The sequence below is a fragment of the Apium graveolens genome, chromosome 3 (assembly GCF_009905375.1).
Source record: "Apium graveolens cultivar Ventura chromosome 3, ASM990537v1, whole genome shotgun sequence".
In the NCBI taxonomy this organism is placed as follows: Eukaryota; Viridiplantae; Streptophyta; class Magnoliopsida; order Apiales; family Apiaceae; genus Apium; species Apium graveolens.
In genome coordinates this window covers 203,872,757-203,898,978 of record NC_133649.1, presented here as the reverse complement: position 1 = coordinate 203,898,978, position 26,222 = coordinate 203,872,757, and the positions used below count along the sequence as shown (strand labels likewise).

Here is a 26,222-nt window from a genome sequence, read left to right as displayed (position 1 = left end):
GTACAATCAAAATATTTGTTAGCACCAAAATCGTCAAAGCCCGAAAAGGAAGAAAAAGAATAAATGTATCCTATTTAAGTAATCAATTCTGAAAAAGAAAACGTCTGAATTATTATTGAGCATAAATTACTTATTGTACTATTTTTTGTATACTTGAATTAGATTATTATAAATTATATACTTCATTTTTAACCTACGTATTCCGATATATTGTTAGAATCGGCCCGTGACTCGCACCTACTATCCTACTAGTTCTTAAAAAGTATGTCAAAAAAAAGAGTTTCAAAAGACTCCCGATGGCTCTTTATAATATCGTTTTTGCTTTTTGCTAAGCACAAGTTCATATATTTGAATTTAAAATTTATGACCAAATCAAACTTGGCGAAGGATGTAACTGAAATACCATTTACTTTTCATACTCATATTGACTGCATTGACTTTCTTATGTACAATTTTCAGTCATACAAGATTTTGTAAAGAAGAGGGCTGATCCGTTCACACCACGAAGGACCAGTAGCCTTTGGTCTACATATGTTCCGCAAACAATTTTAGACAGATCAAACATTTCTGGTGGGACTTGAGTCCGGACTTCTTGAACTATATCTTGTGCAATCTTGACATTTTTATTCAATGGCTTGTCGATTGAGATACTCACCTCAACATCACTAGAAACAAGTTTAGCTACTCGAAGGCTAGAAGGAAATTCTTCAAAAGGGAGTGCTTTTCCCCACTTTTTACCCGACACTTTTTCCATAACAGAATCTTGAGCATTTGTCGTGCCCAGGGGTAATTTTGTTGCATCCTTTTCTTGTTTTAAATACAGCCTTCTTCCAGCCATCAACCTGAATAAGGAGTTCACTTGTAATTTCCCATTTACACCTGCCTTCTCATGAGGCCATTCTTTGCCCACTAGAACTCTGAATCCTATGTCAGAGTCAAAGGAAAGAAATGTGTTCAACTTTGATGTTCTATTTACAGTCAAATGCACATTTCCAATGAGAACTCGAGCAGGAGGCTGGCGAAAGGTCAATCCTATATGCCTTCCCGTACAGTACAATAGGCGCCATTTTCCAGGTAACAAATCTAGCCAATTCTGCAAATCATAACACATACAGGCTACTTTCAGATACCTAGGACTAGGTTTCCAAAGTATTCACTAGGTGCTACGTTTAGCTGTTGATTTCTTTTAATAACTTGTCCTCTTTAATAACAATGTTTAGTGTTTCTCATTATAAAAATCCAGGATATCTTTTAATAATTTGTCCTAAAGTTTGTCTGTCATTTCGCATGTTACTGTGTCATCATTGCTTAATATGTTAGAACATATAAACAGCATAAAAGTTGAATTCAATTTAACCAAACAGAATCTTTAGACTATGATCTGCCAAGATAATGAACCCAGTCACCCAGAGTGGGCAGCAAGTGCCAACTATAAGACAGACGTTTTGTGATGATTTTCAACAAAGTTCTTAAAAGCTTTAGATCTCTTATTATATGCCACAAAGGTTCAAGTTACGATGATACTCTTTATTTAATATGTAGCTACATTGTGCACTCGACAACATATCAAGGAACCCCAAAACTGTTAATATTCTTAGTTTCTTACAAATTAAGATGAATTGGGCCAAAAATTTGATAAATAAATTTCTAAAAAGTTTCAAATGATTATTAACCAACATTATTTTTATGTAATTAGGGGAAACAATTGGATACATACCTTCGGCTTTGAGTGACAATTGAGCATTTCCATTAATTCGATGAAGTGTGCAACTCTAGTCCGCTGACACCCAAAAAACATAACATCTCAAAAACCTTTTAGGACGTACATTATGCTAAATATAGAGAATGCACATGTACATGGACAATAGAAAACACAAAGAGATCATGAAAGCAATTACGACACCAGCAAATATTATCATTCGCTCTATATATAGGTTTTGATCCAAATAAGAACCGGGGAACTGTCACCAGGTTCTACACCACAAATTTGCATGACTACATAGAAAAGTGCAGAAGCTTTGGTTTTTATTTTGCAGAACTTTTGAATCTTAAAATATATTTATATAAATATAAAAATTTGTTTAAATACATATGTGACTTTTCAGCAATCTCTTGATTGTTATAGAAACTTCCACACTTTGTGAAAACAGCAGTTTTAGAAATCTCAGCTAATTCTTCTTAACAAAAGATTTGCTTGTGCAACACATATAATAATAAAACAGAAAATACTTCAATGTCCTCTGTGACAAGTTGGTATCTCAACTAAATGAGGGATCAGGTTATATTTACTTGTTGCTGGCCATAAATGTATTCCTCGATAATTCGAACTGCAGTAGAGCCAAGACTCCACCTAATGAAATCCAAGGATGGATCCACGCGCCATCGTGGACCACACAGAAACGGATGTCTGAGAGCCTCTAAGCACCTGAAGCAACCCACAAGAACACTATTCATTACAAATGTAAACACTACCTCTGCAGGCGATATTCCAAGATATAGTTACAAATGTAATTAAGGTTCTAGAAAGAAAAAAAAAAAAGAAACACGCAAATCATAAAATTTTATCCGGTACTTCAGTGACTGCACATTATGATTTTCCCCGAACCTTCCAATAGGACAGACATTAATATGCAATCCAAATTAAAGAAAAGTGGCAGATATCTCCTGTTTGATGACATAAGGAATACTTTTAACTTTATCCGTTCGAAAACTATTGAAAACAACAGTAATCACTTTCCTAGTCTACTATTAATTGGGAAGCACAGAAGAGCAACCAAGTAATATGAAAAATTTCTTATATTTAAGACGAGTAAGATCACCAATTCAACATTACAAATATATCAAAGCATATTGTTCAGCTGCAAGATTTGTTAGAAATTTACAGAGTAACAATGGTATACCTTATTCTGTCAGATGGTCTGCTTGCAAGTAGTAATGATAACAGGTTCCATCCAGCACCCCAGTTCCTATCAAGTATCTGCAACAAGCAATAAGTTTCCAACTTAAAACACGCAATAGAAAGAATGCAGTGATTTGCTCACTAGTAGCTGTTACTTGCCTGTAGTCCAGCATTTCCGGATGTTGAGGTCTTGTTAAGAGTTTGTAGTAAAAATTCACGCAAACACGAAGGTTCATTTCCCTGCACACGAAATGAAACACGTCATTTTGGTACAATCCAGACTTTATTGATTTAAACTTTACGACCGAGTTGCTTGGAATTCAAAGACAACATAGATTTTTCTTTAGTTCACATGGCAGCGGAGCCTTAGTTAAAACACATCAGTCTTTCAAGTATGAGTTAAAACATTAGTTTTTCCACTATCATACAAACTAACCATTAGTCTTTTCTCTCCCACCACATGCTATGTGAGAATAAAACTTATTGCTGGAGTTCAAACAAAAGATAGGTTTATTCTAGAGCTTTTTTATTTGCCAAGCTCGAAAATCAAGTGATATGTACCTGTGTGAGGAATGCTTTGAACTTTGAAAAGATCACTGGATCCATCAGCTCCCGTACCACCATTTTGGCCATGATAAATCCAACACATCTTTCAATCACAACCAATACCAACATACACCAAATTGGTAAGTGATCAAATTAAAAAATTTACAAGGCATCAATTTGTAGCTTGCAACATACCTCATATCAAATGCAATCATCATTTTCCGCCTAAGATTATCATCATCCGCTGCATGATTATCCAGACTATTCTCAGAAAAATCTGCCGCATTCCCCAGGATCCCCACCTATAAACCAAAATTAGAAAGCTTGTTCATCAGAAGTAGCTGCAAATCACAACTAATATAGGTCCAATATAAATTGTTTTTATTCTTTTACACAAGAGATCACGAGACCACAAGAGCATTAAAGTCTACATTCCTATATGTTGTTAATACAATCAGACAACTATCTATTGAGCATTAAAGTCCACATTCCTATAGGTTGGTAAACAATCAGATAACAATCTATTAAAATCTCGAATTACTTTAAAAAAGAATTCATCCAAAAAACGCTCTGTAACTTTGTTTCTAACTTCTATGACACCACTAATCCACGATTTCAAGTGCAACGGTGAAAAGAGTTATCAGGAAACTGAAAAGTTGATGCTGTGTAGGATTCTATATCTCCGCAGCATGAGGGAAGGCTCTTACTTTAATATGTCGATCAAGCGGGCTTATATGTATATTTTCCAGCCTCAACTCTGTATGAGCAAGTCCATGGCTGTGCAGATAATTGACCTGAAGTAGATAAACAAGACAAGTACTATGTAAATTAAATAGTACACGGATATTGTACGCCTCAGAAAACACCCAATTGACCTGAAGTAGATAAACAAGACAAGTACTATGTAAATTAAATAGTACACGGACATTGTACGCCTCAGAAAACACCCAATTGACCTGAAGTAGATAAACAAGAGAAATACTATGTATATTAAATAGTACACAGATATTGTATGCCTCAGAAAACACACGCAACATATATACGTGCATATACTTAAAAGAGAAATTAAGAAATCCTTCTTTTATCACCAAGAAAGAATTTAATAACATACCCCAATCAATAGATCTCTCATCAAGATTCGAATGATACGCAACTGGCGAGAAACAGCAGGCCCCCCAACTGTATCATCTCCCACCCTCTTCGCTGATTCTTCATCTAGAGCAAGAGTAGCTTCTAGAGTTGGAAGCCAATCCGCTTGTTGAAGCCAGTGTTTTAGAGAAAAACTGTCATGATACTGCACAGAAATATGAAACTGAGAATGCCTCAAAATTACTCAATGTAATTAGCAAAAAGGTTCAGGATGTCTTGAATTTTTAAAGTTATTAAAGGGCGAACGCTACCAGATATTTTCCAAATTAGTACAAAATGATCTTATATTAGCACAGATTCACAGATATATTTAAATGTCAGCCTAAAGATATCTCAGTCCAGGAGGTCTTTGCCAATGCCCACATTAAATAACACCAAAGTCTACCTACTTTTACATTAGAGCACCAAAGAGGAGCCCATAAATTGATCTGCAGGCTTACCCCGTGAACAAGGGTAAATGAGCCATCATCATCAGATTCTGAAGAACATGCATACCCATGTACTTGCATAGAATAAGAATGATAAAGGAGTTTACGGCGAGCTAGCTTCTTCAAAACCTATAATAAAGGTTAATTACAAAAGTTAGCAGAGAACTAAGGATAAAATTTATTCATTACTAAATAAGAAAGCAAGCAATCCACAGACATGCAGTTAATATGCTTAAAAAACCTGTATTGCACGCTTTCCCCTGCGCTGTGCATGAACACTATTTAGTCGTCGAAGGACTAGTTTTGTATTATAAAATGGACTGCATTAATACAAGCCAGAAACATTACTTCCTTCATAAAACTTCAAATATACATACAATAGTACAAGAAGCGGGTTAAAGACATTCAATCATATTATAAATAAAAATCAAATTACCTAATGTCATTTTTAACTACAGCTTCGAAAACTTCCTCATCGCCCTGCAGTTGTATTCAAAAACTTAGAAACAGAGGCTAAATATATTTCCTTTAATAAAAGAGTGCATTGCAGTTGATGTACCCTTCCACCAAGTCCAATGCTGACCCTATCACATATCCGGAAATCAGACATATCAAACTTTATAACATGATCAAGTTCTTCTTCAACAGAGACTGATGCAATGAGATTATCATCCTCTTCAAAGTCCAAAGGTAACACCATTTCTCCCGACAACGAACACCTAAAGTTGGAACTTCTTTTTCTATCCATAGCACCATACTTCCTAATAGAACTGAAATACGGTGGTCTTTTCGACAAATTATATTTAAAGCCTACTGTTTCAAAACTTTCCAAACATGGTATTGAACTTAACCACAACAATGCCATCACATTCCAAAATCTACAACATATAAAGAAAATTACATTATTAATTGTACTAGTAACTTAATAATGCTGAATTCTACTAAAATAACAAAAAAAGACAGTTTCTTAATACTCACTAATCTATCTTTATCTACAACGCCTATTATTTGTTAGTCATACCATAGCCAAATCTCTCTCTCTCTCACACAACATAGCCATCTCTCTCTGTCTCTGTCTCCCATTCTCTCTCTCTCTCTTTCTCTCTCTCTGTGTCTCTCTCTCTGTCTCCCTATATCTCTATATTTGACAGTGAAGTATAGAAAATCTAATTAGAAGAAATGATTAGGTCTGTTTTCAGCAAACATGTAGAATATTAATGGTAGGATACATATCGCAATCGAACAACACAATACACCAAAGATAACAGAATATCAGCATATAGAAACAATTTAACATATATTGAAAAGAAAGGAGATGTACCAGTAACACAGAAGGTGTTTGGGTTTCAGCGCGAAACTCAAATAAAAGATAATGAAGATCTGATTAGGATTCAGATACGTATATACGGTGTACATACACGCAACATATATACTTATATATATATATAGAGAGAGAGAGAGAGACGAGAGGAGTGTGAAGGTTGCGTGGGAGAAGAAGGCATGAATTGTTTAGACACGAGTTTCTCACGAGTCTACATCTTCCTCCCCCCTCTGTCTTTTTCCTCCCCCTTCCCAAAATAATAATATCCGCCTTTCCTGTTCCTCCTCCTTACACTCAACGACGGAAGCTTCCATCCACGTGGCTTTGCCTAATGGGGTCCCCTCTTATTCTTTATCCTTTTTTTCTTTACAAATATGGTTTTGTAAAGGGAAATGTTATTTCGAACACTTATTTTATTTCCAGAGAAAAAATAGTGGAAAATCAAATTATTTTTGTATTGATTTGTTTCAAGAGTTATTTATGTGTATTCAGGGGATCAATTATGTCATTTTCCTCTTCATTTACTTTGGAAATAAAAAAATTGATTCTGAAAATAATATTTCCTTTTATAAATGACTATTTATTTTAAAAAAATTATCGAAACAGGACCGAATCCAGAAACTCAAACGTCAGATGATAAACTATCAACCATTTTTTCTGTTTTTTTTTTTGAACCATGTACATGTTTCTTTTGAAAATATGTAATTTATAGATTGTTTTATCTTATTTGTAGATAGTTCTGGCAATCGGGTGAATACATATAAGTTATTAAATAAAAATTTCAAATTTCAAATTATACTTGAATTTATATATTTAAAATTATTAAATATATTACTATATTCATAAAATTTATATATATATATATAAGAAGATAATAATTAAATATTACAATATTTTAGTACCAAATATTCAACTTTTTTTATCTTAGGATGAATTTTAACTCTCATATCAAAAGTTTCTTTGTGATGCCGCTTTTGTTCCTATTCTTTTGTTGTATTTGGTCATGTATTTGGTCAGGGAGGAAATGAGATGTAATGAGTTTTTAGGCATAAAATGATTAAATGTTTAAAATTTCCAATCTTTAATTCATTTAATTCTTAATTACATATACTATATTTAAACACCCTAATTTGAGATATAATTCTCTATTTCTTATTAACCCCATTTCCTTCATAATTTTTATCATTGAAATTTTGCATAAATATTTTTCTTTTCATATCTTCCCTCCAAACTTCCATTCATTTCTTTTAACATCATCAATTTCGTTACATTCCATTCACCCCAATCAAATACAATATTTATTTCTATAAACAGGCAACTAAAGAAATACGGTTAAAACAAAGACTTAACTTCATGCTTTGCAAACCAATAATACTAATTGGGAACATGTCCCCAACCAACTAACCATCATATTATTGATGACCAATGATTATCAAAACTAAATACTTTTCTGATGGTAGTATAGATAGATCAAAACTAAATACTTTTCTGATGGTAGTATAGATATATGGACATAAAGCACGTTTGGTGGCTAGAGGATTTATACAAACGTTTGGCTCAATGTAATATTTTGTAATTTTTAGAATTAAATTAATAATAGAATAATAGAATAAAAAAGATTAAAATTAGATAAGGACTCCGATTTTAAAATTGAATTAGATTAATGGACCTAGAATTTGGATCAGATTCTAATATGAATAACTTGTAGGTTAAGATAGGTTTTTTTATCGTTATAAATAGATCATATTCGTCTTCCTCGTTTTAATTATTAAAATTCGTAGGGCTTTTAGCCATAAAAATCAGCAGTCTTGTAAAATTCGTAGAAAATTCATCGTAAGTCAGAATTCAGTGATCCTGTACTTTTCGGAAAGGTCTTTTCGTTCTCTACAACTTTCGTAGTTTATGTTTTTCAAGATAACGTTGTTTAGAGGATCATAAAGGCTAAATTCAGATCTGGTCAGAATTTGAGGTAAGTTTTCGATCGATCTTACTAGTGTTTTCAAAATTGTGTGTTATGCGTTTATATGTGATTATCAAAACATGGGCCAAGGGATGATATATTTGAAAGTATTATGTGTTAGAGTATATGTATCGTTGTGCATGCGTGGTGTGTCTCGATGATAATTTAAGATCTTTGATTTGTGCCATGGTTTGTGAAAATATCGAATAAGAACTTAGGACCGCAGTCACCGGATTGTAGTGACAGTTTTATGAAAAATTATGACCGTTATCACCGGGTTGTAGTGGTTGTGGCATGAGTTATTGATTTTGAATTATTGTTGTTTATGTGGTATGTGTATTGTGTGTATCGAATAAGAATAAGAATATGTATCGAAAGTGTTTGTTTCGTATGTCATATATCGTATCGTATAGATTATCGTATTTTGTTATATGTGTTCATGTTAGTTGGCCAACTAGTTGGATCGATTGTTTTCTTGATGGGCTGTATAGCTCATTACTTACAATTTCAGGTTTCGTCTAAGAGTTCAAGTTGGATAGCATTGAAGTTAGAGGACTTAGATTTGGAGTTGATTAATTTTTGGACTTCCGCTTTTAGCTGCGCTTTCGTATAGTCAATCTGTAATAGAATTTTGGATTAGTAATTTTGTTTTGTATTTATTTTTAGTTTTGGTTTAGAATTAATAGTCCGGAAGTGCGGGATGTTACAGTTGGTATCAGAGCAGGTTGTCTTTCGGAGTGTATTAGGTATGTGACCAGTACATTCCCTAGGATGCGTTATTTGTGGACCATAGTTTAAGTTTGACCTGTAGGAAATTAGTAACAGTAGACGTATAGGATTGTTGTGAATTTGGGGACCAAATTCTTTTTAAGGAGGGTAGTATGTAATATCCTGTAATTTTTAGAATTAGATTAATAATAGAATAATAGAATAAAAAGGATTAAAATTAGATAAGGACTAGGATTTTAAAATTGAATTAGATTAATGGACCTAGAATTTGGATCAGATTCTAATATGGATAACTTCTAGGTTAAGAAATAGGGTTTTTTATTGTTATAAATAGATCATATTCGTCTTCCTCGTTTTAATTATTAAAATTCGTAGGGCTCTTAGCCATAAAAATCAGCAGTCTTGTAAAATTCGTAGAAAATTCATCGTAAGTCGGAATTCAGTGATCCAGTACTTTTCGGAAAGGTCTTTTCGTTCTCTACAACTTTCGTGGTTTATGTTTTCCAAGATAACGTTGTTTAGAGGGTCATAAAGGCTAAATTCAGATCTAGTCAGAATTTGAGGTAAGTTTTCGATCGATCTTACTAGTGTTTTCAAAATTGTGTGTTATGTGTTTATATGTGATTATCAAAACATGGGCCAAGGGATGATATATTTGAAAGTATTATGTGTTAGAGTATATGTATTGTTGTGCATACGTGGTGTGTCTCGATGATAATTTAAGATCTTTGATTTGTGCCATGGTTTGTGAAAATATCGAATAAGAACTTAGGACCGCAGTCACCGGATTGTAGTGACAGTTTTATGAAAATTTAGGACCGTTATCACCGGGTTGTAGTGGTCATGACATGAGTTATTGATTTTGAATTATTGTTGTTTATGTGGTATGTGTATTTTGTGTATCGAATAAGAATATGTATCGAAAGTGTTTGTTTCGTATGTCGTATATCGTATCGTATAGATTATCGTATTTTGTTATATGTGTTCATGTTACTTGGCCAACTAGTTGGATCGATTGTTTTCTTGCTGGGTTGTATAGCTCATTACTTACAATTTCAGGTTTCGTCTAAGAGTTCGAGTTGGATAGCATTGAAGTTCGAGGACTTAGATTTGGAGTTGATTGATTTTTGGACTTCCGCTTTTAGCTGCGCTTTCGTATAGTCAATCTGTAATAGAATTTTGGATTAGTAATTTTGTTCTGTATTTAGTTTTAGTTTTGGTTTAGAATTAATGGTACGGAAGTGCGGGATGTTACACTTAAATTATTTTGAGACTTTTGCCCCATTGGCATGATCCCTATTAGACTTCTGATTGTTATAGCTGCTCAAGGTCGAAAAATATCACAATTAGATATTACAAATATTTTCCTTTATTGTGATTTGAATAAACCATTTATATGAAGCTATCAATTGGTTACGCTGCTTTACTATTCTGCAGCAAAATGGTATCTCAAATGTCTCAATATTTTTTACAAACTAAGGAATTCTATCTATGGGTTGAAGAAAGCACATAGGTGCTGGTTTCACAAATTTTCTAATGTTCTAAAGGACTATCTATTTCTGCAATGTCATTTTGATAATAAAAAATTTATTTGTTATATTAGTTCTCATTTAGTGGCATTATTAATTTGTGTAAACGATATTTTGAATACTGATTCAAGTGTTGTTATGTTAGATATATTTGATAATGTCATTTGTAATATGATTTGTGTTTAGTTTTCAGATCTTACCTAACAGGACAAATCAGTACTTAACTGAAAATCAGCACTTATACTGAAGACAGAACTTAAAATATCAGAACTTAAGTTATCAGAACTTAAGGTTCAGAAGATATTTATCAGGAGATAATATCAGGACTTAAGATGACTTTCAGATAAGGCAGGCGGCTGAATGAAAGGAAAAAAAATCTCTACTAAGACAGAAAGAATTGTGCATGAAGAAGGAATTCTATGAAGAATAGAATACTTGGAAGAAAAGATAACTAGTTGATATATTTTAGGAAACAGAATTATATTCCATATCAATTAGAAGATTATCTTGTAATTGTGCAGTATATAAACACAGGCATAGAGTTTACACAAAAAAAGTATTACGATTATCGAAGTTATTATTCTTTGTAACTCTAGCAGCTCTCGTGATCATTTGTTCATCACGGAGAGAGGACATTTCCATATTGTAACAGAGTTTATTGTGTTGAATAAAATCTGTTTTATGTTACTTAAGTTCTTATATTCAATTTGATTGTGCTAAATACTGTATTCAACCCCCTTCTACAGTGTGTGTGACCTAACAAGTGGTATCAGAGCCTTCTGTTAACACACAAACAGTTTAAGATCCAAAATCAATCATGTCAGAAGAAGAAACTCCAACCAAGCCCACCAAAACTGAAGAACCTCCAAAAACCGTAACTCATAGTCGATATAAGACTATAAGAGTTCCCATGTTGAAACCTTCTGAGTATTCCATATGGAAAGTGAAGATGGCTATGTTTCTGGAAGCTACAGATCCAGAATATCTCGACAGGATTTATGAAGGACCACATATGCCAACCAAACTCTCTGTGGAAGTTGCAGGTCAGCCAGCAAAGTCTGTACCAAAGGAGAAAAGTGATTACACTGCTGAAGATATCTCATCGATTGCAAATGATGCAAAGGTAAGACACTTGCTGCATAGTGCCATTGATAATGTCATGTCAAACAGGATAATTAACTGCAAGACTACAAAAGAGATATGGGATGCTTTGGAAACAAGGTTTAAGGGAACTGATTCAATCAAGAAGAACAGGAAGACGATACTCACTCAAGAGTATGAGCATTTTGACTCAAAGCCTGATGAGTCATTAACTGACGTATATGACGAATTTGTCAAACTCTTGAATGATTTGTCACTAGTTGACAAAGAGTATGATATTGAAGATTCAAATCTTAAATTCCTGTTCGCTCTTCCTGAAAGATGGGATTTGAAGGCCACAATAATAAGAGACAACTATAATCTTGATGAAACAACTCTTGATAAAATTTATGGGATGCTCAAGACTCATGAACTTGAGATGGAACAAAGAAGCAAGAGGAATGGAAGAAAGTCAAGGACAGTTGCCTTTGTGGCTGAGGAGGAAAGTCCCAAAGACTCTGCCTCAAGGAAAGGCAAGGGAAAGGCTCTCATCACAAAGTCTGATACTGAGTCATCAAGTTCTGATAGTGATGATGACTCAGAAACTGAAAGTATACCTGAGATGGACCCTGATGAGAAGATGATGAAGCTGTGTGCTCTTATGGTAAAAGGGATCACAAAGATTGCATACAGGAAATTCAGGAGAGGAAAGAAGTTTTCCAGGAAAGGTGCAAGTTCTGAAAAGAAAGGTTTCAGAAAATCTGAAGGCAAAGGAGGAAAGTCTGACAGAGGAGATTACTCAAATGTTAAATGCTACAACTGTGGTGAGAAAGGCCACATATCTCCAGATTGCAGAAAAGGGAAAAGTGACAAATGCAAGGCTCTTGTCACAAAGAAGAAAAGCTGGTCAGATGCTTCAGATTCTGAGGATGAGGAAAACTATGCCTTGATGGTAAATGCTGATAGCAGTTCTGATACTGCTGACTTAAAGGTACCTCAAACTACTTATGCCTTTCATACTGATGATATTACTCAGTTGAGAAGATATCTTAAAACCATGTTCATTAGTTATAAAGATCAAATTTTAACATGTGAAAGATTAACTTCTGAAAATCTTGCTTATAAAAAGAAGAATGATTATTTAGAAAAAGAGTTAGTCATGCTCCATCAAACTCAGAAAGATAGAGATGATGCCTTTTATGTTAGGGATGAAGTGTTAAAAATGTATGAATCTCTAAAAACTGAGTTAGAAAAGGAAAGAGAGATTATCAGGATTTGGACTAACTCTGGTAAAGCAACTCAGGATATTCTTAGTAGTGGAAACTGGAAAGAGGGCTTAGGTTATGGAGATGGTAAGAACAGTAAGGGAACTGTAGAAACTGAGCCTATAGTTGTTAAACAAAAACCAAAGGTAAATCCTGTTAAGTTTGTAACTGCAAAGTCTGATATTGATAAATCAGAAGTTAAGGAGAAAGTAACTTCTGACAAACCTAAACAGGATAAGCCAACTGAAGTTAACATAGGCTTAATGACTAAGAAGCAGCTTAAGCATAAGCTGAAAGATGTTAAGAATGTAAATAAGGTAAAACCACCTAGGACAAATAGGAATGGAAATGAAGGTTTGAACAGAAGTAACAATTATAAGCCTGTTCCTAATGCTCCTAGAAAAATATGTCATAACTGTGGAAATTCTAACCATCTGGCTTCTTTTTGCAGGAAGAATAAGAATATAAAATCCTTACCTTCAAAATCAGGAGTTAAGAGTCAGTCTGTTAGATATAAGCCACAAAATCCTTGTTTTCATTGTGGTAGTTTATGGCATTCCATTTATTATTATTATCAAATAAAACCTTCTATAAAGAAAGTTAGCATTATTCCTTCTAGTATAAGTTCTGATGCAAAGTCTGATATTGCAAATTCTAATAATAAAACTGTTAACATAAACTCTGATGCTAAATCCGCTGCAAATGTTAACAAACTTAAAAAGGCCAAAGGATCCAAGCAAGTCTGGGTCCTTAAAACTAATCATTAGTGGTCTTTGTGATTGCATGGCAACAGGAAGAACATCCTAGTTCTGGACAGTGGATGTTCAGGACATATGATTGGAAATAAAGCCCTGCTATTAGACTTTGTGGAGAAAGCTGGCCCAGGTGTTTCTTATGGAGATGGAAACATTGGAAAAACTCTGGGATATGGCAATATCAATCTTGGGAATGTCATCATTAGAAAAGTAGCTCTGGTCTCAGGACTTAAACACAATCTGCTGAGTGTGAGTTAAATTTGTGACAGAGGTTATCATGTGGATTTCTTTGAAGAACACTGTGAAGTTGTAAGCAAATCTACAGGCAAAGTTGTTCTGAAAGGATACAGGCATGGTAACATTTATAAAGCCAAGCTTTCAACAAGTACTGATGGTTCTGCAATTTGTCTGTTGAGTAGAGCATCAATTGAAGAAAGCTGGGATTGGCACAAGAAACTCTCTCATTTAAATTTTAATAATATAAATAAATTAGTCAAGAAAGATCTTGTGAGAGGACTGCCAAAGTCAGTATTTGCTCCTGATGGCCTTTGTGATTCATGTCAGAAGGCAAAACAAAGAAAATCTTCATTCAAGAGCAAGACTGAATCATCAATTCTTGAGCCTTATCACCTACTACATGTTGATCTATTTGGTCCAGTGAATATCATGTCTATTGTAAAGAAGAAATATGCTATGGTCATAGTGGATGAGTTCATCAGGTACACATGGGTGTATTTCTTACACACAAAAAGTGAAACTGTATCTATCTTGATTGATCATGTCAAGCAACTGGATAAATTGGTCAAAGATTCTGTGAAGATCATAAGGAGTGATAATGGCACTGAGTTCAAGAATTTGATTATGGAAGAGTTCTGCAAAGACCATGGAATAAAGTAGGAATTTTCTGCTCCCGGAACTCCACAGCAAAATGGAGCTGTTGAAAGAAAGAATAGAACTCTTATTGAAGCTGCACGAACTATGCTTGATGAAGCAAAGTTACCAACCTACTTTTGGGCTGAAGCTGTGCAGACTGCTTGTTTTACTCAGAATGCAACACTCATTAACAAGCATGGAAAACACCATATGAGATGGTGAAGAAAAAGAAGCCAAATCTGAAGTATTTTCATTTATTTGGATGCAAGTATTTTGTTCTTAAGACTCATCCTGAACAGCTATCCAAATTTGATCTAAAAGCTGATGAAGGAATTTTTGTTGGATATCCACTTTCTACAAAAGCCTTCAGAGTCTACAATTTAAGAACAAGGGTTGTCATGAAATCCATCAATGTCTCTTTTGATGATAAGAAGATTACTGGACTTGAAGATTTCAATGATCATGATCAGCTGAGATTCGAAAATAAAGTTTTAAATTCTGATTCTGTAAATCCTGACAGTCTAAATCATAATACTGCAAACTCTGATGGATTAAACTCTGATGTCATTGAAACTGTGGTGACTATGCCTATGGAACATGCACTTGTGCAAGCGTTGTAGATATTACTAATTATAGAGGTATGATTGGCTCACTACTCTATTTAACTGCAAGTAGACCTGATATCATGTATGCTACCTGTCTTTGTGCAAGATTTCAAGCAGATCCAAGAGAACCTCACTTAACAGCTGTGAAAAGAATTTTCAAGTACCTTAAGGGTACAGCTGATCTGGGATTGTGGTATCCTAGAGAATCAGACTTTAAGCTAATAGGTTACTTAGATGCAGATTTTGCCGGATGCAAAATTGACAGGAAAAGCACAAGTGGAAGTTGCCAATTTCTTGAAAGCAGATTGGTTTCTTGGTTTAGCAAGAAACAGAAGTCAATTTCTACATCAACTGCAGAACCAGAATACATTGCTGCAGGAAGCTGTTGTGCACAGATTCTTTGGATGAAGAATCAGTTACTGGATTATGGGTTAGAGTTTTCTAAAATCCCTATTTACTGTGATAATCAAAGTGATATTGCTATGACAGGTAATCCAGTTCAGTACTCAATGACAAAGCACATCAGCATTAGGTACCACTTCAAAAGGGAACATGTGGATGAAGGTACAGTGGAATTGCATTTTGTTCCCACAGATCAACAACTAGCAGATATCTTCACAAAACCACGGTATGAAGCTACTTTTACAAGATTGGTAAATGAACTTAGAATGGTTTCAGGTTCTTTCTCTAAATCTGCTTAGTTTATGTTCTGTTACATCAGACTTTATGATCAGTATTTACAGATATCACTATCTTTGTGTATTCTGTGCTTAAAATTGAAAATTACTAAAGTGTTGATTGTTATCTGATGTGAATTTCTAAACTCTGATAGTGATATGAATGTTTTTGTGACTATTCAATCCAATGAGGATAACTGTGCTAGATGTTGACCTAGTAATCTTTAATATACTAAAGATCCCATGTTTAAAGTAATTATTTATGTGGAAATCTTTTACCACAAGCAAATTCTGATATTGAGCTTAGTTAAGTTTACTTTGTGTATCTTATTACTAAGTCAAAAACTAGAATAGTACTTCTTATCTGTTAAGTTCTGATGTTAGTAAATCTGGTGAATATACTAAGTGCTGATAAGCCTCACTTATCAAAAGAAAAAAGAAAAGAAAAGAAATAAAAATCAGGTACTCCTTTGAGATCTAGAGTAAAAATGTGGAAGGGAAGACCCAAGTGCATTGCTGGTATTAAGTAATATACATTAGAAAAGCAAAATAAAATTTTCTTGGTGACTTTTCACACTTTATGATTACTGGAGAAATACTCTGATAACAGCATAAATTCTGATAAGCAGTCGTGACTCACTTACACTGAGAAGCCACTGTAAAATAAAATTTCAAAAGATGCATAAAATGAGCACAAAACAGTTGAGGTGGACTCATGCATGAACTCATTCAATAGTAGGCTTCAGAATAATGACAAATTTTGAGCAAAGTTCTTAGTTATGCCTTTTTTTAAGATGTACTGAAGTGAATCAGACTTTACTCTTTGTCTGATATTTAGCTTAATGCACACACATACACTCCATATGAATGATGAAAATTACTGTGGTGATAAATGTTGTTTTAGATGAACAGTTTATGTGTCAGATTGCATAAATTCTGAGGACAAGTTCTGATGGAAGTTCTGATGATTAAACTCTGATGAAACCATATCAGTATTTGTGTGAAAAAAATTACAGGAATACACATCCACTTTTCGAGTTAAGGAGCCATATTCTGATGACTTTTAAATCCTGATAATAATCAAGTTTTGATGCAGACGTGACAATATTTATTTACTTGGTTTATATTTGGTCATTACTTGAATGATAATATTTTTATAGAATATTGGTTAATATGAGATAAAACAGTCATAATCATTGTGGGTTAGTGGTTAATGTGTATGTCCTGAAAAATTGCATGCGCACGGTAATTATTGCTTATTTTACGTGCCCATTAACTCTCATTCTAACCGTTTACTGACTGTTCAAAAGGTGCCAGGTGTAAAGTGTATCACATGCTTCAAAAATATGACTGTTGAGTGGAGAAAGTATATATATGAGAGATAAAAGATTTTCTAATATTTTACTTACTTTTCTATTCTAAATCTCTTTTTCTTTCTCTCTCTCTCTCTCTCTCTCTCTCTCTCTCTCTCTCTTTTATTTTCTGAAGTTGTTTTTCTCTCAGGACTTTTTACAAACACTTTGCGAACATTCTCTTATTCACTGAATTTCTTACAGATATGGCACCAAAAGATGTAATTTTTGATGGAGCTAAGTTTGTTCCTAATAACTTCTCCGTTATTCTTAGCAAGTCAGAAGCCCCATCAGAACTTCATTTCATTCAGGTGCTGGAGTTCTGGAGAAGCGGAGTATATGATGATGGTGGTGCTCAAGGGTCCCCAAGTATTATTTTTTCATCAGGGGAGGATGAGCATGTTGTGACATTGGCTACGGTCCGACAAGCACTGCAGCTGCCTGAGAACTGTGTTTATTCTACTGTTGAAGAGCCAGTTCTTCAAAACATGATGGCCAGTCTGGGGTATGAGAGGACATTGGCAAAGTTGGGTCAGTTGAAGAGATCTTTCATAAGGAGGGAATGGAGTTTCTTCTTTAACTGCATAACCAAGGCTTTTGTAAACAAATGCTCTAATTTTGATTCAATCCCCATATTCAGCCAACAAATCGGGTATGCTCTCATTAATCAAAATGATTTTGATTATGCAAGTGCCGTCTTAGGTTTTATTGGGGATAGAATGACAGAAGATAGAAATACTGTTTATTTTGCTAGATTCTGTCAGCTTATCTATAGTTTTTGTTATGATGATAAGCCCCAATCTGCTAGTGAATTAATTTCACCATTCAGACTAGCTAAAAGAGCTTTTAATGACTTATTATCTATTGATAATAAGAAGGCTGTGTTAAGACCCCTCCTAGTTCCTTTATCTGTCAAACAAGCCTTAATAGCCTATGATCCGGTTAAATATACTGAAGTATATCCTGATGTCCAACCATCAGAACCTAATCCATCAGCACTACCACCTCTACACAAACACCTCAAAATTCTCAACCTCAACCTTCTGATCCTATAGTACAGCTTTCATCTTCCAAACCCAAGAGGACTAAGAAAGTACCTCAGACTCAACAGAAGAGAAGGATAATTATTCTGCGAGATGAATCAGATGCTGAGGAACAGGTTCCAATATCAGAACCTTTTCTTCTCAGAAAGATACTGTAACTGGGAGTTCTATGCCCCTCAAAAGGCTTAGAAAGTTAAATTCTGATCATAAAGCTCCTACAGTGTCTCCACCTTTAAGGAAATTAAAGAAACAGAGAGCTCATAGGGACATAGTTGAGTCAGATTCAGAAGATGTAGTGGAAGCAGCTAAGGAAGGAGATCAGGAATCTCTGATCTCAAAAGAACCAGTTGTTATTGAATTACTTCCTTCTGCACAACATGAAACTGCTCAAGCTAAAATACCTACACCTACTATGTCACCTATAGTTGATCCAGTACATACTGCAGAACTAGGTACAAGTGCTGAAATTGATATTCATAACCTGATTGTGCCTGAAGTTTTGTACTTGGAAGCTCCACCAATTCAACTCACTCCACCAACAATATCAATTCTGGATGTTGATCATAACCTAGCTGCAGATCAGAATTTAGAGGAAAATGTTGAAGCCTCTATAGCCTCACATACTGCTATTTTATCAGAGGATGCTGATACTGCAGGATCTACAAGTTCTGATGTTGCTAATGAAGAAACTACTGGTGAAGCTGCTGTTAATTTAGATGCTGATGCAGCTGGTCCATCAGGACATGCACCTCAACAAACTGTTCATAAAGCTGATTTAGTCAAGAAGTTTGTTGCAGGGGAAGCACCAGTACCTTGGAGTGAAACTCCTAGAGGAAAGGATTGGACTAAAGAATGGAACTCAGTTAGTTTTATTCCTTCTGAAAAGATTCTTGCTGATTATCTTGCAAAAGCTGATGAAATGCTGATAAATGATAATTTTAAGGCACAGCTGAGAGTTACTGCATTGAGTACAAGGCACCTTCAAGGTCAACAATCAATAACTCATGATAAGGTGAATAAAATTCAAGAAAACTTGATCCAGGAAGATATGAATGTGAAACTTGAAAAGAACAGATTTTTCAAGCCAGCATTTGACAGAATTGCCTACATTGAGAAAACTCAGGAGAAACAACAATCTCAAATTGAAGAAATTCTGAAGAATCAAGCTTCTCACCAAAATCAACTCAATGAGATCCAATCCTCAGTGGAATTGCTTGTCTCTCTTCTATTACCTACTGATGCCAAAAAGGGGGAGAAAGTGATTAAGTCCAAATGCAAATCTATTCAAACACTGAAAGGAAAGGATGATGGAAATGATGATCAGGGAAACTCTGATAAGGGTAGAGGTCAAGGTCAAGGCAAAGGACTTTCATCAAGTAAAGCTAGAATTTCAAGTCAAGGAACAAGTTTTGATACTGGGAGAAGAATAAGTTCTGATACTGGTAAAAGGATAAGTTCTGGTGAATATCTAAAACTTGATGAAGAAATTTCAAAGCAGTTATTTCTTAAAGAAAATCCAGGAATGAACTTTGAGAGTCTAAAGGAAGAAGAAGCTAGACTCAAAGCAGAAGGTGTCAAGACAAAATCTGAAGCTTTTGTTGTTGAAAAGAAATTTCCAAAGCCTAAGGGTATTGTGATAAAGGAAAGAACAAGTTCTGAGGCAACCAAGGCCAAATCACAAATAGAAATTGATCCAAGGTCCAAGGGCAAAGAAAAAGTTGATGAACCTGTAAAGGTTTATATGCCAGTCATGGATGAAGAAATAATTGATGATGAAGCAGATGCTAATCTTACTCTGATGCATAAGAAGATTTTTCAAGCAACCTCTGGCATGGCTCATGTTGTTCAGAGTCAAGATATAGTAAGTTCTGATATGACAGAGAAGCAAGCAACATCTGACATAGCTCAAGTTGGTTTGATATCAGAAGATAAGGAAAAGGAAATCTCTGACATTGCTCATGTTAAACCTTCAAAGATACCCCTACCAGGATTCACCAAAGCTAAACAGGCTCAACCTTTGAAGACTATAACAAGTGGTTTTGAAGCAAGAGTTATTACAGGAAAGGAAGCAAGAGATGTATTCATAGAATGATTCATTAAGTGATGTATGTGGAAAATATGTAATGTGAAGAGTCTTATAAGATCCGGTGATTATTTGAAGAAAAATATGTAAAGTCATATCGTTATTTGAATTATTAGTTGTTCGATAAATACGAAAAATAGTTATAAATAGAGTTTAAATAGAAAAATTTATGAATATGAGATTAGATTGATTGGATATATGAATATGTGTTATTTGATTTCTATATGATTGAATTTGTGGGTGTAGAGTTTTAAATGATTTATTACGTAAAAGTAAACTGTTCGCTCAAAAATTATTTTAAAGATATGGGGAGAAAGGTAATTTCATAATCTACATTTTAAAAATATAATTTTGTTTTCATTGATTTGTTAATCCCTGATTTTATATTCTATAAACTCGTTTTCAGCAATTTTTAACTTAAAGAAATTCTAGAAAATAAAAGGGCAAGATTACCATTTCCCCCCTAAGATCTCAGCCCATAAACCCACTTCCCTTCTTCTTTCTTTTGCTGAAATACCCATGTACTCTTCATTTTCCTCCCTCTCTTTCTCTTGTATCTCCTCTCATCACTCACTTCATTCTATGGGTTCTTCTTCGTTTGGAAGCTTGATACGAACTTCCCATTCTTTTCTAAGTCATTTTCTGTAGTTGCAGGTGTGTATATATGCGTGTGTAACTGATTTTTTACAAAACCCTTTTTGGTGGGTAGGATGAATTCCTAATTTTTGCTTCGTTTTCAATTGTTACCATGCGAATTTAGTATTTTCTGTAAGTTGTATATGCTTGTGGTAGGGTTTGGTGGCAGAAAACCCCAATTGAGGCACCTCTGATACATTGCCCCGCCGATGATGAGCTACGGCGGGCGGGAGCTATGATGCAAAGCTGAGCTTGAAAACAATCTTAAAATATTCGATTGAGGTGATACATGTGGTGATAAACTATTTTTCAGAAATTTTATGGAGTGTTCTTGATTGTTTGATTCGATTTTTTTGTTTAAATCGATATAAATGTGTTCGTTATGTGTTTGTTTGAAAAGGATTATGATTTGTGTTGAATTGGAATAGTTTGGCAAAATTCTTGTTCGTGTTTCTTGAAATATCGAGTTTGGTTAGCATGTTTTGGTTCGAGTCATATGAATTTGGTGTATAGTTGTTAGATTTCATAATGGTTTTTCGGAAATAATGATGTATGTTAAGACCGTAAATTTTCAGATTTAATAAACTCGAGATTTGCATCTTATTACGGTTTTAAGAATTTTGGTTGTTAGTACTGTTTTGATTCGGGTAATTTATTGTTGGTTGATTATAATGGGGTTAAATATCCAATAGGTCATTTATTTCGTCCAAATGTATCTGATTACAAAACTGATTCAAATGAGTCACTTATTTAAAAATTTATATAAAAAATATCACTCTATCGTTAGTCGAAATTCTTAAAAATATTATATATTGAGTTTCACACATTTTATATTTTTTATAAATGATATTATATCCAAATAAAAGATTCTGAGTTCTAGTATTTTAGATAATATTTTTAAATTTTTAATAATTTATCTACTATTTATTTTTATTTAAATAAAATAAAACAATCAAAAAATTAAAAATAAATAGTTGATAAAATTTTAAAAATCTAACAATATTATCTAAAATAGTAGAACTCAGAACCTTTGATTTGGATGTAATATCATTAATAAAAAATATAAAATATGTGAAACTCAATATATAATACTTTTAAGAATTTCGACTAACGATAGAGTGATATTTTTTATACAATTTTTTTAAATAAGTGACTCATTTGAGTCAGTTTTGTAATCAGTGACTCACTTGATACATTTGAACGCAGTAGGTGACCTACTTGATATTTAACCCGATTATAATGTATACGAGGTGCATATATATATGATGTTGTATGGCAGTGATTAAATGGTTAAGATATAAACAAACGAGTCATGGCCAAATTTTATAAAATTGGCATATAAAAAGAATGGTTTGTAATGTAATAACGTGAATGTTACTTGGTCATATGTTAATAAAATAAAGTTGTGTGTACAATATAATATTGAAGTTCAATTATGGAGTGGTGTCGGTTTACGACTAATGGAAAACAGATAAAACAATGGTTAAGCCAAAAATTTAAATGTAACTAAACGAGAACCGTAAATGATATATTTTGCAAAATCAGTTAAGTGGTCTATATGTTACGTTCTTATCTGATTATGTGATCAAATAAGATTGATAATATATGAGTATAAGCGAATAAGAATGCGATTATGAGTATACTTGATTTTGTATTCAATTGATTATATAATATGGATAAAGGTACTAGTTATAATAGAGTATGGATGTGATATGTGTATACTTGGACAACATGATTAAAGTTATGTTTACTACAAGTTGATATGTTAAAGCGAAAGGGGTAGATTGAGTTAGACGTTTATAGTTGAACGTCGAATTTCATATAAGATACTGAAGTAGTGTCTTTTATTTTGTGTACATAAGATACGTGAGTACGAGAAATATATCAAAGAAAATGACGTTATTGAAAGTTAAGATGGTTAAGCTTTGTAAGGGTCAAAAGGTAAAAACATTCAGATTAGGAAAGAAAGAAAGTTCTAGGTGGCAGTAACTTAATCTCTGTGAAAAAAGGAAAGCATTTGAGGCAAATAACTCACGCCATTTCTTATAGATGTTGAATGATATGAAATAATAAAGGGAAATGTTTATGATGTGAAATGATAAAGGAAGTTGATAATTGATATTATTACCCAAGTATTTGATATACAATATGAAAATGACTGTATGATAACTCACGTAAAACATCATATATAATAATTATGTTTTATTCGAAAATAGTTTTCCTTGGTGATACACACCTTCTTATGAAAACAATTCTTTTGTGGATTTTATTATCATGCGAATACCTTAATAGTAAACCCAACACCTAGGCTTAGGTTACGGTATTGCATCACAATTCTAATTGGAAGAATAGGACATTCACCGGAGCCACCGTATACGATGATCAGTCGTATTACGGAAATAGTAACCTTTTCTACATATAGATGGACGATTCCCGTTTATTATTGGTTATCACCCTGGCCGCATTTGGGCCCTTTCTGTGTCCGTCCCTCTCAGGTACACACTTCGTGTCTATCCCTCTCAAGACACGGTTTTGCGTCCATCCCTCTCAGGTACGCATACTCCACATGTTCATCAGTATATAAGATACCTTCTCGTGTGGTAGTAAATTGGCAGTCTCCCCAGTCCACGAAGTACTGGAGTCTACCCCTCCTTGTCCTTGTAAGAATCTCATCATCAATCTGGAACTTATATTGTTCCCCAAGCATATTGCTTGTTGGTAGGTACACTTTGATTTGTACGTATATATATGTACTTCCGAGAATTTTCGGAGGAAGTACTATGGATGTGAGTTGACCGTTGTCAACATATTTGTTATATAAGGGGGATATTCTTTTGAAACTATAATCCAAATATTTAAAATAAGTCGAGATAATATTCTCCGACGATCTGAAATTATTCGAATGATTTTCTGAAAATCAGAAAGTATTTTGAATCAGGTTCTATGATTTTTAAATCATAATTAAACCATTAAATAACTAATACTTAATAATCAAATATTAATCGTTGAATAATTAAACATCGAATAATTATACTTTTAAAAGAATATTTGAAATAATATTCCTCAACTAATTTATGTTTAAGTAATTTAATAATCTTTAATATTTAATCGAGTCTGAAATAAATATTCACTGGAGAATACTTCTCCCATAATAAATGAATAGTAAATAGATATTTATTATTCGAATGACAAAGTATAGTTGAGGGAATATGATCTTTAAAAATCGTTTTAATAAAGGTTCGAGGTGTTTAGTATTTTGTAAGTGGACGTTGAGTCCTTTTAAACCGTACTACTATGGACTTTTAATCGTCCTATAATATCACCAGGATGATCACCGGGTTTTTATCTTAAAATCCCGACCGACTCACGGTCTTATACTTATACGTCACACTTAAAGCGGAATTAAACATTCTACGATACTTACTTATCGTACAACATCGCTATATTATGCGAAAAGTTCAATTACTACGTATCATGAAAAGCATGGTATTTATGCAATGATAATAAAACAATTCTTTCACAACACAACAGTAAATGGAGTTGGGTTCGTAAACTTTCATGGGTATCTCGAGGTGGAGGATGCTCTAGGTTCTGCTCGGAAATCTATAATCATAAACACAATTTGTTTCGTTAGGTCCCGTTCTAATTTACGGCTACCCGCACTCATGCGGTAATTATTATGCACCCTCTCAACTTATATTACCCTTATTATTCCTTTAAGTCCTTATTCACATCATGGTCGCTTCCTTTTTCAAAGTATCTTAAGTTCATTTTCATTTTCGTTGTCGGCTCCGCTTATGGATTCTACGGTTTTTAATCGCGCGGTCTCGGCTCCGATATTTTTATAAAATTGAAAAATAATTCATTTCACTTGAAATTTTTATGGCAGTTAGAAAACTCAATATAATACTCTCTGTAAAAATTTCATGATTTATGAACATTCTTAAGTCAATCCTTTATATTTTCAAAGTTCGTAATTTGTAGCAGTTTTTGTCGCGTAAATCACTTTTAGTAAAACGGCCATAACTTTTGATCCGTAAATCAGAATCAAGCGATTCAAGCGCCTAAACAATCCTTATAACATTTTATATCATAATAAAGAGTTATTTTTTTAAGAAACTACAGTTTACATTTTCGGGACTTTCTGCAGAAACTTAGAGTTATGTTTTGTTCGTTTTAACGAGATTACGGTTATGATTGGAGTTTCGTTTATGCCTTAAATCTTTATACTACCACCAATAATCAACATATCATCATCACCATACTAGCTCCTCTCAAGAAAATCATGTTCTTGAGGCAACAACAATCAACCTTAAATCTACTTAGCTAAACATCAAGATTACAACAATACTCCCACCAAAACTAGGTTTACAACTATATACTAAAAGGATCTTGAACTTAAATCTTATATAAGGTAGGGTCAAAGATTTATACCTTTCTTGAGAGCTTGAGAGGTGTTCTTGATGATGGTGAAGTCTTGGGAGTGCTTAGTATAGTTTTCGGATTACGTAATTATGTATATAATAGCTATACGAGTCGGGTTATCGGATTGGGTTATTAAGATTTGAGGATATCAAGCATGTCAGTATAACTGATTAGGATACTTTGTATTTGTACATCCCAGTCGAGTTTCACCAAGACCGCAGTCAGCGTGAAAGCTACTTAGGATTTTGTAAAGCATTGCAAGGAAAGTACCCCTGACCATTCTTTTATGGTTCAGTACGTATGAATAGCTAAATTTTTTATTCTCGTAATGGAATAGAAACGTTTTAAGTTACGTATCCCCTGTAGTTATAAATCACTGTTTTCAACCTATTTTGGGGAAAAGTAACTTCGAAAGGTACCTATCTCGAATGAAATGATTTGCGAACTGGATTTTATATGTGTGCTGGTAAAATGAATGATTTTGAAAATGAGATAGGAACAAGTATTTTAAAAACTGGATAAAATGATCAGATATGGGATACATAGGGGCCAGAGTAGGCCTATTGAGGTGGCGTAAGAGGCTAATTCGGTTGCGCGCACTATATAATCGATTAGTCCAGCAGGTCAGAGACCTAGCTAGTCTCTGAGTTTCGGAACAAGTAAATGGGATGGCAGTTAGAGTCGTCTGGTATTGATAGCCTGATCAGCTGTCTTCACATATTTGTTACGTATCTGATTTGGATTTGCGATTCCCGTAAGGGTATAAGTAGTTGATACAACGATTTTATAAAGGTGAATAGCATGCTAAAATTGGACTCTAGTACTTACACAACACACTACTACGTTGTTTTGATAAAGCATGCTAGT

At 33.8% G+C, this 26,222-nt stretch overlaps 1 protein-coding gene and 1 long non-coding RNA gene across 4 annotated transcripts; one reads left to right on the top strand and one right to left on the bottom strand.

The window, feature by feature from the left end:
• Positions 1-391: 391 nt before the first annotated feature.
• LOC141713040 (putative plastid-lipid-associated protein 14, chloroplastic) lies at positions 392-6,607 on the bottom strand. 3 transcript variants are annotated; one of them, XM_074516247.1, is made up of 15 exons: positions 6,344-6,607; positions 5,582-5,900; positions 5,459-5,502; positions 5,264-5,342; positions 5,035-5,151; positions 4,557-4,739; positions 4,285-4,320; positions 4,153-4,239; positions 3,641-3,747; positions 3,461-3,548; positions 3,059-3,139; positions 2,901-2,977; positions 2,290-2,425; positions 1,718-1,780; positions 392-1,093 (listed from the first exon to the last, which is right to left on the bottom strand). In XM_074516247.1, the coding sequence occupies exons 2-15, from the start codon at positions 5,885-5,887 to the stop codon at positions 443-445; spliced, it is 2,055 nt and encodes a 684-aa protein (XP_074372348.1). In that variant the 5' UTR covers positions 5,888-5,900; positions 6,344-6,607; the 3' UTR covers positions 392-442. The 3 variants fall into 3 exon arrangements, with proteins under 3 accessions (XP_074372348.1, XP_074372349.1, XP_074372350.1); XM_074516248.1 differs by lacking the exon at positions 6,344-6,607 and adding an exon at positions 6,001-6,291; XM_074516249.1 differs by lacking the exon at positions 4,285-4,320 and having other exon boundaries at positions 6,344-6,606.
• A 14,130-nt stretch (positions 6,608-20,737) lies between these two features.
• On the top strand, positions 20,738-21,560 carry LOC141710953 (uncharacterized). Its single transcript, XR_012571153.1, has 2 exons — positions 20,738-20,948; positions 21,087-21,560. It is a non-coding gene; the product is annotated as an uncharacterized LOC141710953 (long non-coding RNA).
• The last annotated feature ends 4,662 nt before the right edge of the window (positions 21,561-26,222 follow it).